General features: G+C 40.4%; 1 protein-coding gene across 4 annotated transcripts in view; it reads right to left on the reverse strand.

The window, feature by feature from the left end:
- Window positions 1-16,414, reverse strand: part of OTOA (otoancorin) — a 41,305-nt gene extending 24,891 nt beyond the window's left edge. For 2 of the 4 annotated variants that reach the window (XM_017734157.1, XM_017734154.1), the window contains exons 1-17: window positions 13,621-16,414; window positions 13,269-13,297; window positions 13,153-13,183; window positions 13,031-13,058; window positions 12,085-12,172; window positions 10,512-10,643; window positions 9,676-9,911; window positions 9,375-9,478; window positions 6,883-6,989; window positions 6,303-6,442; window positions 3,734-3,857; window positions 3,158-3,373; window positions 2,475-2,642; window positions 2,027-2,167; window positions 1,382-1,437; window positions 893-1,010; window positions 299-372 (exon numbers count right to left, since the gene is read on the reverse strand). In XM_017734157.1, coding sequence (XP_017589646.1) covers window positions 299-372; window positions 893-1,010; window positions 1,382-1,437; window positions 2,027-2,167; window positions 2,475-2,642; window positions 3,158-3,373; window positions 3,734-3,857; window positions 6,303-6,442; window positions 6,883-6,989; window positions 9,375-9,478; window positions 9,676-9,911; window positions 10,512-10,643; window positions 12,085-12,172; window positions 13,031-13,058; window positions 13,153-13,183; window positions 13,269-13,297; window positions 13,621-13,699 — 1,871 coding nt within the window. In that variant the 5' untranslated portion in view covers window positions 13,700-16,414. The remainder of the gene's footprint in view (window positions 1-298; window positions 373-892; window positions 1,011-1,381; window positions 1,438-2,026; window positions 2,168-2,474; window positions 2,643-3,157; window positions 3,374-3,733; window positions 3,858-6,302; window positions 6,443-6,882; window positions 6,990-9,374; window positions 9,479-9,675; window positions 9,912-10,511; window positions 10,644-12,084; window positions 12,173-13,030; window positions 13,059-13,152; window positions 13,184-13,268; window positions 13,298-13,620) is intronic. The other 2 variants (XM_017734155.1, XM_017734156.1) reach the window with 2 other exon arrangements.
- Window positions 16,415-16,423: the final 9 nt, after the last annotated feature.

Here is a 16,423-nt window from a genome sequence, read left to right on the forward strand (position 1 = left end):
ATGCTTCAGCAGCACTCAGTGGTTTTGTCTTATATATCCACTCTCCAAAAAAACCCTAAACAAATAAGCAAACCTAAACGAAATAAGCCCACCTAAAGGGGAAAAAACCCCTCAATTGTGACAAAAATGTGCTGTACTAGACACAAAGTATGACCAACTTTCACTTGAGACAAACTTTGCCTACACACAGTGACCACTCTTGATAAATTACCATTTGTTTGATTCATCAGTTTTCTTAGGACTGAAGGGATTATTTAAAAAGTGCTCAGAAGTTAAGATGGACTAAGATATAACTCACGGAAGTGCCAGTAAGAGGAAGGGAGGAATAGATGCATTGGAGACTTTCCAAAACTTCCAAGCTAAACAATTAACCTAAAAGCAACAAAAATTTAGGATCTTAAACCTCTGTCAATTTTAAAGAAAGGAAAAAAAAAAAAAGGCTTGTTATTGCAGCATATAAATTAGCATATATAAGACTGTGCATATTATCTTCAGAGAACATTTTTATCTGGCTTTTTTTAGTTTTCTTTTTGTAGACATCAGAGATGAAACATCCTCTATTTGGGAACATGAGACTGTTTGTATGTTTTCAAAACTTCTGTGTATTTCCAAACAGATTACTCAGGAATTAACAAGTCAGAAGGGCTGTAGGAATTTCTTGCAATTTTTAAGTGACAAATGAAATTTTCAAACTGAAGTATGATAACAGACAAATTCACACATAAAAGATTTAAATAAAATATGCTAACAGACAAGCTGAGACATACAGGATTCTGAAAAAAAAAACAAACAAAAAACCAAAGACAAAACAGAATGAACCAAATTCTAATTTACCTAATTTGGATATTGGGTAGGATGTTTTTGTACATAAAGTCTTTTTTTTTGGTTTTACCTGATATGGAGAAAGCAGATGAAGATTAATTTCAAAGAATTTAAAATTGTTTAAAAACGTATCTGTGTCCATACTTTCAATGAGCTGACAAGTTACTCCTTTCACAAGCTGTCCTGTGCTGATAGGAAAAGAAAATGTCAATCTTTTGAATATTTAAGAAGGATCTAGTCCTTACTTCCCACGGCCCCATCCTAAAACAGTTTCTTCACCTCTCTTTCTCATTTCTTATAATTAAAAGGCTCTTGAAAATAAAAATGCAAAGAAATTGAAAAATATCAACTAAGCCTTAAAACACCCAAACCTCTGCAATGCTTTGATCCTGATTTTGGTTTTGAAGACCCTTTTTAGTGAGGGGGTGAATTATCCTGTGGTATCCAGGAATGAACAAACATAAAATAATACAAAACAACTACATATTGTTTACCTCAAAGTTGCTCTCATCATAAAACTAGTCTCTAAACCCCATTTCAAAAGAGATATAATCCATACCTTAGAAGGTCAACAGGATAGTTTTCCTTAGACAGTAATTCATACAGATACAAAGCCTGAAATTAAACCACCATAATTAAAGTTAACTTCCGTTAATCCACTTGTAAGACACAGTGACTACTGCAAGGTTTTTGTACTCTCAGCTCTCTTGTTTCCTCTAAAGGTACTTCTAGGGTCCAGTTTGAGCAACCACAAGGTTTGGCATCCAGTGCTGAATTTTTTTTTCACAAGACAAGACATCACTGAGTGGCATTATGGGATGTTGTTAAACCTGTACATGGCCCACAGCCACTGAAAAACTTTGGGCTGGAGGGATGTCTGGAGATCATCTGATCCAACCTTTCATCTCTCTGGACAGAGTCAAAGATTTTTACATGGAAATGTCTAATATGCAGCACTGGAAAGAGAAAATTTACATGGCAGAAACCTGGGAACTTAAATTCAGCATATTAATGCTTCCTTTTACAGCATTGTCTCATAATGCTGCCTGGGCTCTAAATGCCCTTTGGTGTTTATGTTGAGATGTAATTGGGGCAGTTCCTTCCTGTTACCTGTGTTCCTTGAACACAAATACATTACACCACTTTTCTAATTCTTCCCTCACACTAAATTGCAGTGGATTGGGAACTGCATAATAATTTTTACCTGGCTGCTTCTTAGTTCTTTTTCTTTCAGCATTGAGGAATTATATCCAGTCTGCTTCCATAAACCAGAAAGAGAGACTTCTTTAAAGAAAGCTCCTTGTATATCTTTGACTGATGAAGAAAAATCTCCAGATGCAGCTATCTAAAAAGAGGAACACAGAAATACATGGCATTTCAGAATTGATGCTTAGATTTACAGGATTTACTCTTCTTTCTACTCTGTGTACTATTTCTCTTAAGAGGATAAAGGAAAAACATGACAGTATTAAAAACAAAACAGAAATAAGCAAGAGAGAACCTTCAAAATGCACTTGGTGTTCAGAAAAAAAGCAGTAGAACCATTAACCCTTGAGCTGAAGGACACACCTTGGTTTAATTCATGCTCTACAGTTCTGGTTACTGTGCTCTTGTGCAGAGAGAATCTGCCACACACTCGAGTTTATAATCACCTTCCTGAGGATGCCTTGTTGCTGTGCAGGAGATAAGTCAGACAAGTACTGGGACATCGTGCCTCGAATAATCTGAGACAGCTCCCTGGGGTTCATGCTGTGGAGTGACTGGGTGCCAATTCCTGTCACCAAGGCGCCCATTTGGCTCACGTTATAAAATGATAAAACCTGCAGGGACAACAGCACAAGCAAACAGGAAGTTTTCTGGCTTGAGAACAGCAGATATATTTAAAAGCAAAAGTCAATAAATAAATCAAAACTATTCTTGTTAAATGCTTAATACATTTCTTGCCTGGGAATACCCTTTCTGTGTCGGTCCATGGAACAAATGTGTGCAGTTTCTCAGAAGTTCCTTTTTCTGCAACTTCAGCCAGGACCTGATTCCTTGCATTAAAATATATTTGAATATACAACCTGGGATCTCTGACCATGCAAATTCTGCTTAGGGCAGTGACACAGACAAAATAATATATACAGCTGCCAAATCCAAATATTCACTCTCTCTTTTACTAGAGAATTACTTTGGGATGTACAATCTTGGACGCTTTTGATTTAAACACGTATTTCAGACCACTAACTAAATAGAATTCATGTATTAAACTTTTCAAATTTTACACTTATTGTTGAGAAAAAGCCATTTCACCTTTAAAAACAGAAGGTAGGAAAGCTGTTATCAGAGGTACCTTTTCATAAGACAGATATTTACTGGATAAAATCATAACTTGGCTCTTTGCCCACCCAGAGACTTGGTTTAATGTTGCAACAGCATTATGCACTGCTTCAGGTGACAGAGATTCCAGCTGACTTGAAGTTAGTCCAACCACAGCATCTGACAGAGATCCAAGGGTATCATTCAATGTCTGGTTTTGCATGGCAATGTTCAGGAGTTGAGATTTGAGCTAAATCAAACAAAAAGAGCAGATGGGAAATAAAAATTTGCCAAGAACCAATTTCCATTACCACCCAAAACATTAACTGGAATCTCTGGAATAGGCATTGGCAAATATTCACACACTTCATAAAATTTCAAAAATAGAACCACAGTTGTGAAAGGAATATGGAATAGGAATATGAAACAGAACGAGAAAAGAATGAGCACTCAAAATGGGTTTCTATTCTTTGCATGCTCAAGAACTGTTTTCCCTTATTTCTTAAGTCCCAGTAATTTTTCACTCATTTCTTTCCTTATTTAAGAAGAACATCCCTCCTCCTCTGTTTACAGGATTGTGTTAGGCAAGAGGAACAAGTGTTGTACCCACCTCATGAAGCTCGGCCTGGAAACCTCTCAGCTGATTGCATTTAATCATTTGATGAAGTAGAGCCCGGGCCACAGCTGCCTCCATCTGCTCCAGGTCATCATAAAAGCAAACCAATAAACCCAGCCTACAGAGCAGAAATACATTAGCTCCCTTCTGACATAAAAGGTGTCACTGTTGGGAAATGGAAACACAGCTTGGTACCTTCTCCTTGTGATCACAGCTTGAGCCATTTCTGTTTGTCAAGAGTGCCTCAACCTGCAATTTTTAAAACTTAGCCTGTAACTGGGGTATGAGAACATGCACTGGCCTTTGTATTCAGCTGAATTCTGCCTCGATTGCTTGTGCTTGAAAATTTACCTGTCCTGGTTCCATTTGTCCATGGCTGGATTGTCCCAGTTAATGACTCCACTTCCCTTGACAGGATAATCTTGAAAATGATGGAGGGCTATTACTAAGTCTCTAGAAGTGGCTGGCTGGTTTGATTGGATGTTTTTGAAGTCTAAGTCCTGCTTGGATTGCACATGCAACACAACCCATTTGTGTTTCAGAGCAGACCCCAGAGCACAACATGGCCTCTTTATCATTTTAGGATTAAGCAAAGCCTGCTGTATTTCACATCAAACACAGGACTGGCCAATGGATGGAGGCCTGTCCAGTTCAACAGTGGTTTGGAGAAAGCACACTGAGGCTCACTGCCCAGTTGTGCCAGCACAGCAGTCTGCAAGGCAGGGTTGAACTGAGCTCATTTTCCTTCACAGTTCCCATGCTGTAATATTTAAGTCAACATTTCCATTAACCTCTGCAAAGTGCAACCACAGCCATAGTTTCTGGAGAGGAGGAGTCACACCACCATGGGGAAATGCCTCTTGTAGGTGTCCTTCTGGCTTAGACCTTGTGCTCATTTACTGCCTTTACCTGCAGCCCTGCAAAGAAAGAGCTCTGAATTGTGCACACTGTCTCTGGCCTTTGAGCTTTATAGTGATGGGGATGAACTGGTTTGTAGGAAGCCTGAGTCAATTCCCTGTCCCTGTAAACTCTCAGCCTTTGCTTTCATAACTTAGAACAAGAACCTCAAAGACATGGCCAAATATATATCAAGCTTTCCTGCTACAGTCCCTGGTTTTTAGCAGTTCAGTGAGGCAGGCACAGGCAGAGTCTGGGCAATAACCTCCAGATGTGAATCAAGTCAACAGTGGACAATGCTGCAGCACTACCACAAACTCAGTCAAATTCTACAGCACAGAAAGGCTTTTAGTTCCTCTAGTCCCTCAACAACAACCTGCCAGCGATATAACAAAACATTCCTTCAGCAGCAGATCTGAATTCATGGGACATCATCAAACCAACATACAAATCGAAGAAACATCTCTAAGAGCATTTTTATAACAAATAATTACATTCTGATGCATTATTACATACCCACCAAGAGCTCTTCATCTCCTTTGGGATTTGCAGAAATGAATAACACTACTTCTTAAAAGTAAAAGTGCATTTAAATCAACAGTATGGTTAAAATGAGTAACATAAACTAAGTGTGTTGTAAAAATGGAATATATTAAAGATTATGGAGCATGACATTTCTCTCATCTGTGAGAATGTGGCAGCTCTTGTGAGTGACAAAATCATTTTTAAGATTTCTGACATTGAAATTTAGAGCGTGGGCATAACTCTTCTCCCGCTTACTCCTCCGACAATGAGCAATGCCTCATGGAAGTCAGCGAGCTGCACTGCAGTAATGACAGGAGCTCTGAAGCCATAAAGCATATTCTCCATTAGTTTAAAGCTCCAAGGTATCCCCCAAGGAGACTACAAATAATTTCACACAGCATTGTCTTGGGACTAAATACATCCATTGATATGACAGTGTAAATGTAAATGTGGAGTGCAGAGCTTTCTCACACTTGCTGCGTATTTATGAGTAACAGCAGTTTATTTTGGTTTTTTATTATTGTTAAAGTTACTTCAGTGCAGATTTGACAGCCCTGAAAATTCAATTTCCTGCTCACACACCTAACATTCAAGCATATTTAGGCGTGGCTCATCCCTACCCTGCAGGACAAAGAGGACAGACAGCAGGGCAGGCTTTACACCACTTCACTATGTGGCTTCTCTGGTGACACCCATGTCCTCAAAACCCACTTGCAGTCCTGGCTGGCAGGAGTTGAGATTTCCTCCTTCAGTCCTAACTGTAACATGATTTCCACCAAACACCTCCATGTTCTATGATTCAAGCAGCCAAGATAGCCCATGCTCTGCTGTCCCAGTTTATTTTATTGTTCCACAATGTGGTGGAGCTCTGCCTGGGTCCCCCAGATACTGCTGCAGACTTCCTACAAATGCTACAGGCATCTCTTCACTCTGGAGCAGGAGACAAAGCATTAGCTAATTAGGCACACCTCCAAAAATTCATAAAGTAGCAATTCTTCACTGTTGCTAAACAGAGCTGGATTTCAGCCTAGATTTTTCTGCTGGAATGAAAAAGCTGTGCCACGTTATCAATTTCCATTTTCTCCTTACTTATTCATTCCATCCATACACAGCCATAAAAGAAAAAGCAAAGCAGCCTTGCCTGTAGATAGTTGAAATGTTCCTCATATCAAATCCTGACGAGTTTATCCTTTTCAGGAGGGCCTGTGCAAGCTCTGGTGTGATATCATACACCGTGTCCAACTGCTTTGTTGCATTGTCGTAGCTAATGAACAGTCTGATCTGACCAGCACAAACAAAACCATCATCAGCTCTGTGAAACAACAACAGCCTATAAAGTATGTGTCTGACACTAAATTAATTGACCCTATTCATGTTATACAGAGAAAGGGAAGATTTGGATAAAACAGTATTTCTGAAGGCAAAGCTGAGTGAGTGATTCGAGTGATTCTCTGCCAAAATGTCACATAATTTGAGGGTCTTCTATCATTGGTCCCTTTCAGTAGAAGTCACAGAAGTCTGATACAGATAAATAATTACATATTAATGACAGGCAATTTAAAATTAAAAATATAGAAGAATTTTGTAAAGAATATGTTTATATTTTCCCTCTATATTTTCTCTTTAATTAATGAAAATACATAAAGTTATTTTTCATGTTTAAATTTGCATTTGCGTTCATATTGTTTGTAGTTGACATCCAATCACACTTTGTTACTTACTTCATTGAGACTAATTTTCAGGATTTCTTCTAATGGGAGATGGACCATGTATCTTCCCAAAATCCATAAGCTTTCTGCAGTGACCCAAGAAGTTGATTCATTGAACTCTGTTTTGTACAAATAAATACTCACTACAATGTTAAGAAAGTAATTACTTTTCAAATACATTGTACCTAATATATTGTTATTGGTAAATAATAAAAAAAATCTGCAAATCAGAAAAATCCTTAGCAGAGAGAGTCAGGTTCCCTCCATTTGCTACATTTTAGCACCACACTTTTATGAGCCCATAAATTTTTTAATGAAATGAAATAGTGTTTCAAATGTCTCAAATTTTCTCATATAAAAACAATGAATGTTTTATGTTGTTGAAATAGAGAATGGATGAAGTGTGGGACAGGAAAAATTTACCCAAAAGTATTAAATATGGAGCAGTATTTTTTAAATTCCCTTTTCCTAATCAATTGCATTATTTAAGAACATCAGGAAGGCATGACACTTTATGTATCTTATATATTATTATTGATGATGCCATTTATTTTGGCAAAATGCAATAGCAATAATGGAGAAAATGAAAAACTGTTCAAATACCTACATGGAAATATGTTGACAAAAATACAAAACACTGCATAACAGTTAAAAAATGCCATTCATTTAGTAACATTCTCCCAAGGATTGAAAACGAAATCAAGATCCAAACATCCCTGAGAAAAAACATATTTATGGACTCCATGGGTACCCTGAGCCACAAAGACCGTTTTCTCCAGAGTGTTGTGATTTGGATGGCTCAGTGTGTGAGACCTCTGATCACATTCCTTGGCAGTGCTGATACTCACACAACTCTGCTAAATAAAATCATCAGAGCACTTGGAAGAGTTTCCAGCGTCGGGAAAAAACCAGCCTGTATCTATCAGAAGCTGAAGGACTCCATTAAGAGATTTTTTTGAAAACACAGATCTAAGCTCCTTAACTGAGACAAGATGATGCTCCCAGCAGACTCGTCAGGCCTGTGGTTTTTAAAGTGATATTACCTCCCATTACCGAGAATATTACAGGAGCTGAAAGACCTGACAAGAGAGCTAAAGACAAACCAGCACAATTTAACGATGTTGACTGTGGCCTTTAGCAGAACAGACTTGCACTTACCAGCCATGGCAGCTGTGATCCCCAAAAACTGATCCCTATCCCAGGTGGTCCCAGTGCTACCCACATATAAAGTGAATAAATCACCCTCCTGCAGGACTCTTCCTGCACTCTGCTGTGGCCTGGGCACTGCAGATGAACAAGAGGGAGCTTTAGACTTCCAGTCTGAGTGTGCCTGCCCAGGGCTGATGGTTCACACTGCCACAACCAGCTGGGAATCAGCCCCTGCTCGATGCCCTGGGAGTGGAGTCACCACATCTACGCTGCTTTCAGCATGGGAAGCAGCAGCCAGGAGGAAAAAGAAGCACAGCAATTCCCAGTCCCTCCCAAGCTGGGTGATCTTCCTTAAATCAAGGGTTCACCAATGCTTCAGACACAACCCAAGATGATGCTGAGGGATTTTCCCAGGACTGCTGAGTAGCACCAGGCAAGCTCTGCATCTTTGCTTCCCCAGCAATGCACTGGCACTAACATCACCTCACAGCAGCAGCATGAACCTCCTCTTCACAACTTATTACTCTGATATTTTGAAATGGCAGGAGACACAGGAGGCAGATTTAGCTCCACTGAAGCAAGTGGGCATTTTGCCTTTAATTTCTAGGGAAAGAGGAAGAACACACACATATAAAAGTCTAAAATGCTCCCAGGACAGCTGTGTTGGGATGTTCAGTGAAACCCAGGCACCGGCTCTGATGGTTCAGTGCCCTGCACAGCCCCCTTGTGGAGCCCATCCTGCCTGTCCCAGCTGTGGAACAGCTGTTTAAGGCACATTAACCAGGCAAACAGATGTGGGAAAATGCATCCAATCAGGATTAATTAACTTCAGTTTTATCTTGTCCCTTTGCTGATCGAGTCAGTGCCATGTGCTTCTACAACATCCTGCATTTTTTTAAACAGTGCAGTGGATAATGTATCCTGAGCCAGAGCTGTTTTTCTCCTCTGAACAGGAGTTCAGAAGGGAACAACACACTTTGGCAGAGCACCTGGCCACTGTATCCTATTTCAGACTTAGTAAGTACAGAGAGAAAAGACTGGCATACGAGAAAAAGACTTTGTGTATAGCTCTGTGCAGAACAGAGGAAGAGTCCATTGGTTGGACTTGATCCTGGAGGTCTTTTCCAGCCTTAACAATAGCATGATTCTATCCTATAAGCGCAAGCATCATTGGAGAACTATTTGTCATGAGTAACAAACACATTATATTTACTGTGTTCTGGAGAAAAGGTATTCCAAACAGCTACTCTTAAACACACCTGTGTTAAACTAGGCAAACAATTCAATACAGTGAACAGGCCTTTTGCTGAGTGCTTTTCTCTTATGATAAGCAAGAAAAAACCACTGTAACATACCACTCATGTTGTAAGACTTCTGTAGAATCTGCTTCATCCAGCCATACAGAGCTCTCTGAGTGCTTGCTGAGGTTCTGTCATAGAGGTCCTTGAATAATGATGATCTAAGTGATACAAGGGCATTTTAGTTCACTAGTGAGTTAACTATTCATTTTTTTAATGACTCACATGGACAAATGATTTTAGAAACAGCGACACATAAGCAGAAAGCTGTGTCTGGAAAACAGACTGAGACCATATAGCAACCTCTTTTCAAAGAGCCAGCAAATCCAACATAGTGTCTGAAAAATAAATGGCTTACAAGTTTCTGAAAGCATCCTCCAGCAGAAGGTTTGGGAGGCTTCCAATAACATCAGGGTGGAGATAGTTCACTGCTGACATACTCAGAACCTGGCTCAGGATATCCACACAGTCCAGAGCACTCAGAGCCAGGAAGCATTTATCCAGTGTTACAAGGAACAAGGTCCTGTTTACTCCTGGGCTTTGAAAAATTCTCTCTCTAGTCTTGTCCCAGTCAAGAATAATATTTCCCACTTCCTGCAAGCAACAAAGTGTTAAAGTAATATCTCTGATTAATTCAATATATTGTTCATTTTGAGGCCTGACAGAGAGCACTCTACACAGAACATGATGCTATTCTCATGAAAAACAGCTGCAAACTATTGGTTGTTTGCATTACTTCAGATCATTCCTTTCTTTTTTTACAAAACTACAATGAAACCCAAAAAAAGGATCCAAAAGGCTGATTAACAAAATTACTAATTTCACCTTCTTTAGCCATCTTGGCTCTCTTCCCAGCCACTGAAAAGAAGACACTCCCTGAGAATTACTGGCCCTACCTACCTTAGATGTTACTGTAGGAGGGTGAACTCTTCTCTGGAGATGAGTTTCTCTCTACTGATTACAGTGAAAACCCAAACGACTGACTTGGACTTGCAGCAACTTTGAGACAATAAGAATTAAATGAAGTTAAGTCTAACCTAAGAGGAGAGGGAGTTTTGGAATGCAATCCAAGCCAGGTAAGGAACTGCAGGGCCTGCACTGCGAGCCCCCCAGTCTGTCCCTTTCTGTTTATCTAAATGGACAGTTTATCCACTGACAGCAGCTTTTCCTTTTCCAAAGTGTAAAGTCACTTACAAGATGCTCCTTTTTGCTGTGGAAGAGGTACTTCATTGCAGTTTGGAACTGCTGCTGATCAAGCTGTTGCAATTCAGACAGTAGTTGCCTGGGCTGGTATAAAAGGTTCTTCAGGTAACTTTTTATGGACATCTGAAGCATAGAAAAATATGTGTAATATACATAAAACTCATACTATTGTACTAGGGGCATCTTTTACTCCCTGAAAATCTCTGCTCAAGGAGAACTAAGTGCTTAGCTCTGTACTGTCTGTGCTGTCAATGATCAAAATAACTATTCTCCACACAAACTGAAAACAAAAATAATCTAAATGCATTCTGAAAGACAGTAATTTTCAAATCCTATTCTTGGCTTCGTGAACAAGTCCTCTCGAGGGAGCTTTTTAGCAAAGATGCCTCAGTTTCTCACTTCATAAAACAAGAGTAATAAAGCTTTTCTACTTCACACAGCAGAGCTGTGAAAAGGAAACTTCTAAAGAGCTACAAAAAAACGAAAAAAAAAATCAGGTACCATGTGCATATTATTACTTTAAAAAGGGAAGGAATTGTGCAATTAAATGGGAGGAAAAGTCTGTACCAGGTCATATGCCAAAAATATTCTCTTTCTCATCAAGCTGCACTACCACTTAACAATCTCATGCCTGTTTTGAAAAATTTAAGGGAAATGATAACATTGGAACAGAAATAAATGTAAGGCTCATTAGCATCAGACTGGAGTAAAATCCCTTCTAATTCCTGACAGAATTATTTCAGAATTGGTTTGCAATTTGAGTTGCAATTGTTCTTTACTGCCTTTGCTTAACTTGCATTGCCACCACCAAATATTAACACAGTTCCTTCTTCCCTGGGGGTTCAGCCTGCTGAGAGCCTCAGGCTGCCAATAAACCTGACAAAGGGAAGGGGCAGTGGCAGGAAAATATAGGTGAGGATGAGCTGTGACAGCGACATGGAGCTTGGGACAGGGTTCAAGCACTGTGGAGCTTCTGGGAATGCCTGAGGCTCAGGGATGGCACAGTTGACACTTCCCTGTTTCAGTGTGCAGGGATGAGGGAGGGGCTCAGGTTTGATGAGCTGGGTACAGCTCCACTTAAAGCAGCTCATCACGAATCCTCAGCAGCAGGAGGAACAACAACTCCTTCCTGCATCACTTCCACAGCCATAATTTACAAAAACAGCTTTCAAAGGAGCTTTAAAAGATGGAGACATTTTGTAGGATGCTCTGGAGCCTCTCATTCCACAAGGAGCAGTGTGAACTACAGCCAGTCAAAACCTGTCATTTTCTGGGGAAGCAGCATTTATATACACTCAACTCAGAAATAATGAGCCTGAAAACTCCTAATTCCTGCTTCCCATCAGAGGAAAAACAAAAAAGATCGTTATTATTATTTCTGCCTTGCATTCTCCTGCAATCTTAGGGGGAAAAGACAACCTATGCCTATTTCCTGTTTAGTTGCCACACTACAGATGTGTCAATTACCTCCATCATTGGCCACCTAGCTTTGGCTACAGAGGTAGGCTGGTTTTTTAAATTCATTTTCAAATAAAAGTTTTCATGCATCTTAAATGTCACAAACCTGGAGGCTGCTAAGAGTAAACATAACTTCCTGAGCATGAAAATATGCCATGACTTTTGTAAGCATGTCTGCCGTCCAGACATCAGAGCTGTAACAGAAAACAGGACCAAAAATGACCGTAAAATAATATAACGAGTTAAATAGCAGATTACCAGAGTAAAGAAGAAAAAGGGAAACAAACAGTTCTGCTAACACCATACTCACAAAAGTATTCTGGTTTTTGCCTAACCAGAGTAAAAGTTGATCTATTTAACGCAACGAAAACACATAGTTCAATGGGGAATGGAATTAATTAGTTATGTTTCTTTCCATCTGATTCCACAACCACCCACAATAATCTCAGTTTTCCAAGGTGTTGCCATTAGTACCATCTCCAGGCACGTGCTTCTGGGCACCCCATTTTATGCCTGTTCTGATCTGCTTGCAGAAAGTACAGGGAGTAACTGGTGCCTTTCCCTCAGCACAGACATTAATTTCACTGTCTTCTTTACACAGCCACTGATTTTCTCAAAACATGGAGTAGAATGGCCTTTGAGGCTTATACTGCTCTTTCAAATTTAGACAAAATTAGCAAATAGTTCAAAAGTCACCAGGAGCTGGAGGATGGGGGATGGAGTGGGACTGAAAGAAGGAAGTGGACAGAAAGCTGGAACTGCACCTAATTTCCTTAAGAAGCCATTTGGACACATGTGAGCAAAGTTATTTATCAGAACTTCTGAAAATTGAAGTATATATTCTCAGCCTCATTCTATTTTTTTTCTTTTTCATGACAAACAGGTCTTTCCCTGTTAATAGGAAATATCCTCCCAGGAGACCTAAATCCAGGTAATCGTATGTGCCAATTTCATTCTATCCATAAAGTTCCAGTTTCTGTGGAAATGAAACAGATCATATCTGAAGTGCAAGATAATACCGAAAAATCAAGATAGTGAGAGTAATTCATTACCTTTGACAATTAAGTACATCTAGGAGAGCTGCACATGAAAAATGGAACATAAATAGTTACGGTGAGACACTGAGTTTTAATTCATTTTAGAAGTGTTAAGAGGGAACAACTCTGTACATTACCATTCAGATATTTCCCAGCTATTACTTCCTCCTAAGGAAAAATTACGAATATATGTAATAAATTATTATTTTTAGATTATAAAATGTTAGTAGAGAGATCAAATAAAAATACTCACCACAGCTTTGAGTAACAATGGAGGCAAATCTGTAAAAGATTATCCCGTTACTAGATGTTAATGTTTTATCATTCAATTGTATTACACAAAAATACATTTATTGTATGTAGTGAATATAAATACATATATAATTTATTTGCAAACATTTAATGCAGTTTTGATTACATTTATTTGCAGAAAAACAGTGGGGAGAAAAAAGGCTGTTAAATAATAATCAGTCTTGGTGAAATTCTTTGCTGGCATAGCTCCATGAAATCAAGAGAGCAGAGACCACTAAACAGCACCTAATTTATTACACACAGCTTTTTCCACCCCACAAAATACACCCCTTAGACAGGAGTTCTGGTCTTACCTTCAGAGTTCTGACTGTGAGTAATCTCAGCATGATTCATTGATATCAACAAGAAACACATCTTCAAAAGTCTGGACATTTTTTCTGGTGTTTTTTAGAATAAAAAGATACTTGAATTGAAAAGGAAAATAGAACAGAGTCAAAAGGCAATATTCACCCCAAATTTTCATAGCTATAAATCAGAGACAGCCTATGCTATGGAGTACAGATAGAGATCAGAACAATCCAGAACTGCTTGCTCCCAGGTTTTTAATTTAGATCTTTTTCTAGGATAGAGATATACCTTATGCAAACACAAGTCCACTACAAGTGTGTGAGCAGCTAGAATTATCTCCCTTTAGCAAGTGGCTCATTTAATTTTCTTCCTTGTAGCACCATTTATTTACTAAATTACACTGCACCTAAATATGACTTCAATGCAGTTTTCTTAAAACAGGCAAGCAAATCCTTTTAAAATCAGATAAAAAAAGAAGATAAATAGAGGGAGAAAGGAAATTATAAAAAGCTTCAAACAAACCCTAAGCTTTTCCTAGCTGGTTAAGCTGCCTGCAGGATCACTGCAAACTTGGTCTGGGACCCTCCATTTGCAGATGTCTGACCTCAGGGGTGGGACAGCCTGGCCCTTGTCCCATGTCACTGTAGGGTGCTCCAGGCAGGGAGGGGAAAGGAGTGTTCCACTTCCCTGCTGCCACATTTGGCAAAAAGGGAGAAAATGTCCTTATGCTCTTCTGAAGCAGAGGGAAAGTCACACATTTGGGAAACAGACCATGTCACTTCACCTGGACGGATCAAAGCCGTGGTCCTTGTACTCACAAGAAGTGTCCCATCAATGTTCCACCACCATCTCAGACAGTTTGTATAGAAAGAGATGTTTTAGTAGCTCTTGCTATCCCTGCTGCCCTGTGCTATGCAGCATGAAGACCACTGAAAGATAAATTATCTGAAGGGCAGTAATGGGATACCCAGAGCCTTTCACTGGGTTGTCACTGACTGCCATCAGAAAAAAATTGACAGTCTCACAGTCATCCAAAACAAAATGAATGTGTTGCTTTTGGTCCTGTTCATAGACATAGCAGCAATGCAATGGGATGGAAAGGAAGCAAAGACTGGGCAGCTCTCACTCACACAGGGGTTTCTGCAGCCACGTCCCCTCCGCAGCTCTGACGGCCATCAGCTGCTTCAATCCACACTGCAGGGAAGATTTTCTGCATCTGCACCCCTCAGCCTGACCCCCTGCTCAGCCTGAGAGTCACCACCCCACAGGTAAAACAATTAATTAATCTGACGTATTAGATGATGCCCTGATCCACAGATTGCAGCTTCTTACACTGGGATTAGTCCCTGATGTAACAAATGACATAGAGGGTCCCATTGGCCAACTTGGCTCTGACCACAGAGAGACTTTGTTAGTTTTCTCTCCCTTTCCCTCATTTCAAAGGTTTATTTGCAAGACACTGAATTTCTGCATTTCTTTTTGTTGCTGAATTTGGATCTGTGCTCACTGTCTCTTTTTTCCCCCAAAGTTCTCTGCCACGGCTTGAGTTACAGATCTGACAATTTGATAAATACAACACCTTTTTTGGACTGTTTAATCCCATGTACCAAGGTACTCTTTTATGAAAACGTCTTCCAACAAGCCTCCAGCAATACTTCAGTCTACTGCAAATACTTAAATCCAGTCTTGTAACAGGAATGACTCAAACTGACAGATGATGAAAAATTTAAACATTAGACTAAGAAGCTATCACCTCTATCCTGTTCTTACACAGACTGAAACCCCTTTCAGCTACTCTTTTGGGAGCACCACAGTAAATGTCTCTCATTCAGATGTATCTGGTTTCCCAGACAATGAACTCACTTGTGTTTGTTTCAGCCGGTGCTCTAATAATTTTGCAGTAAGTTTTTGATAACTCTGCGTAGGTTAAATCATGCTTCCAGTGTCAGTCCTGATGTTTATTCCAATTCATTCACTTTGATCAGGGAGTGCATTTTAATTAAAGCATGCTAACTTAATATATAAGGAGATTAAATGCTAAGGGAAGTGCTTTTTCACCCTGACTAACTCAAGCGGACAATCAGCAGGTGCACAAAAAGTCTGCTGTGCAATAGCCCTGCTTGGTAAAACAATCTGTGGGATGAAGCAGCTCATTTTTTCGGTGAAACAGGTCTGTTTGCAGTTCACAGCAGCTTTCAGACAGCCCCAAATCACACTGTGGGGATCTCCTGCAGATCCCATCCAGCACTTTCCCAGAGATCATTCCTTGAATATGCTGTGATCAGATCTCTGACAAGTCACCCTTGCAGGACTCCCCACTTATGAGGAACTCCCAGATTGCCTTCTCCTTTCACTCCCCAAACAGCCACTATAACATGTACAGAAATCCTAGACATGTTATCACTCACTCCATGCAGTCGCTCTCTTATCTGAAGCTTGATAACCAGAAAGCTGACCTCACAATCACAAGCCTTGCTGATAAGCCTGGGCACTGCCGGTGCCCACCTTCCCCCTTGCACCCGGGCTCTGAGAAAAAGCACCACACGCTGTGAGGGAACCCGCAATGGGTCCGGGCTGGAAAGGGAGAGAGGGGAGGAGAAGAGAAGGAGAGCCAGGACCCCAGAGCACTTTACCTGCCTCTGCCGTGTGCGCCTCCTGCCCTGCACTGCGGGAGCTGGGCGGCTCCAGCCAGGGACCCTGAGAGCAGCGCCAGGCCCAGCACCGCCCTGCAGCCTCAGGCGCCGGCCCAGCAGCGCCGGCCCTCAGAGCGGGCGGGCAGGACCACCCTGCCAGGCTCGGGGGGCGGCG

Source organism: Corvus brachyrhynchos, unplaced genomic scaffold, assembly GCF_000691975.1.
Source record: "Corvus brachyrhynchos isolate BGI_N302 unplaced genomic scaffold, ASM69197v1 scaffold5, whole genome shotgun sequence".
NCBI lineage: Eukaryota > Metazoa > Chordata > Aves > Passeriformes > Corvidae > Corvus > Corvus brachyrhynchos.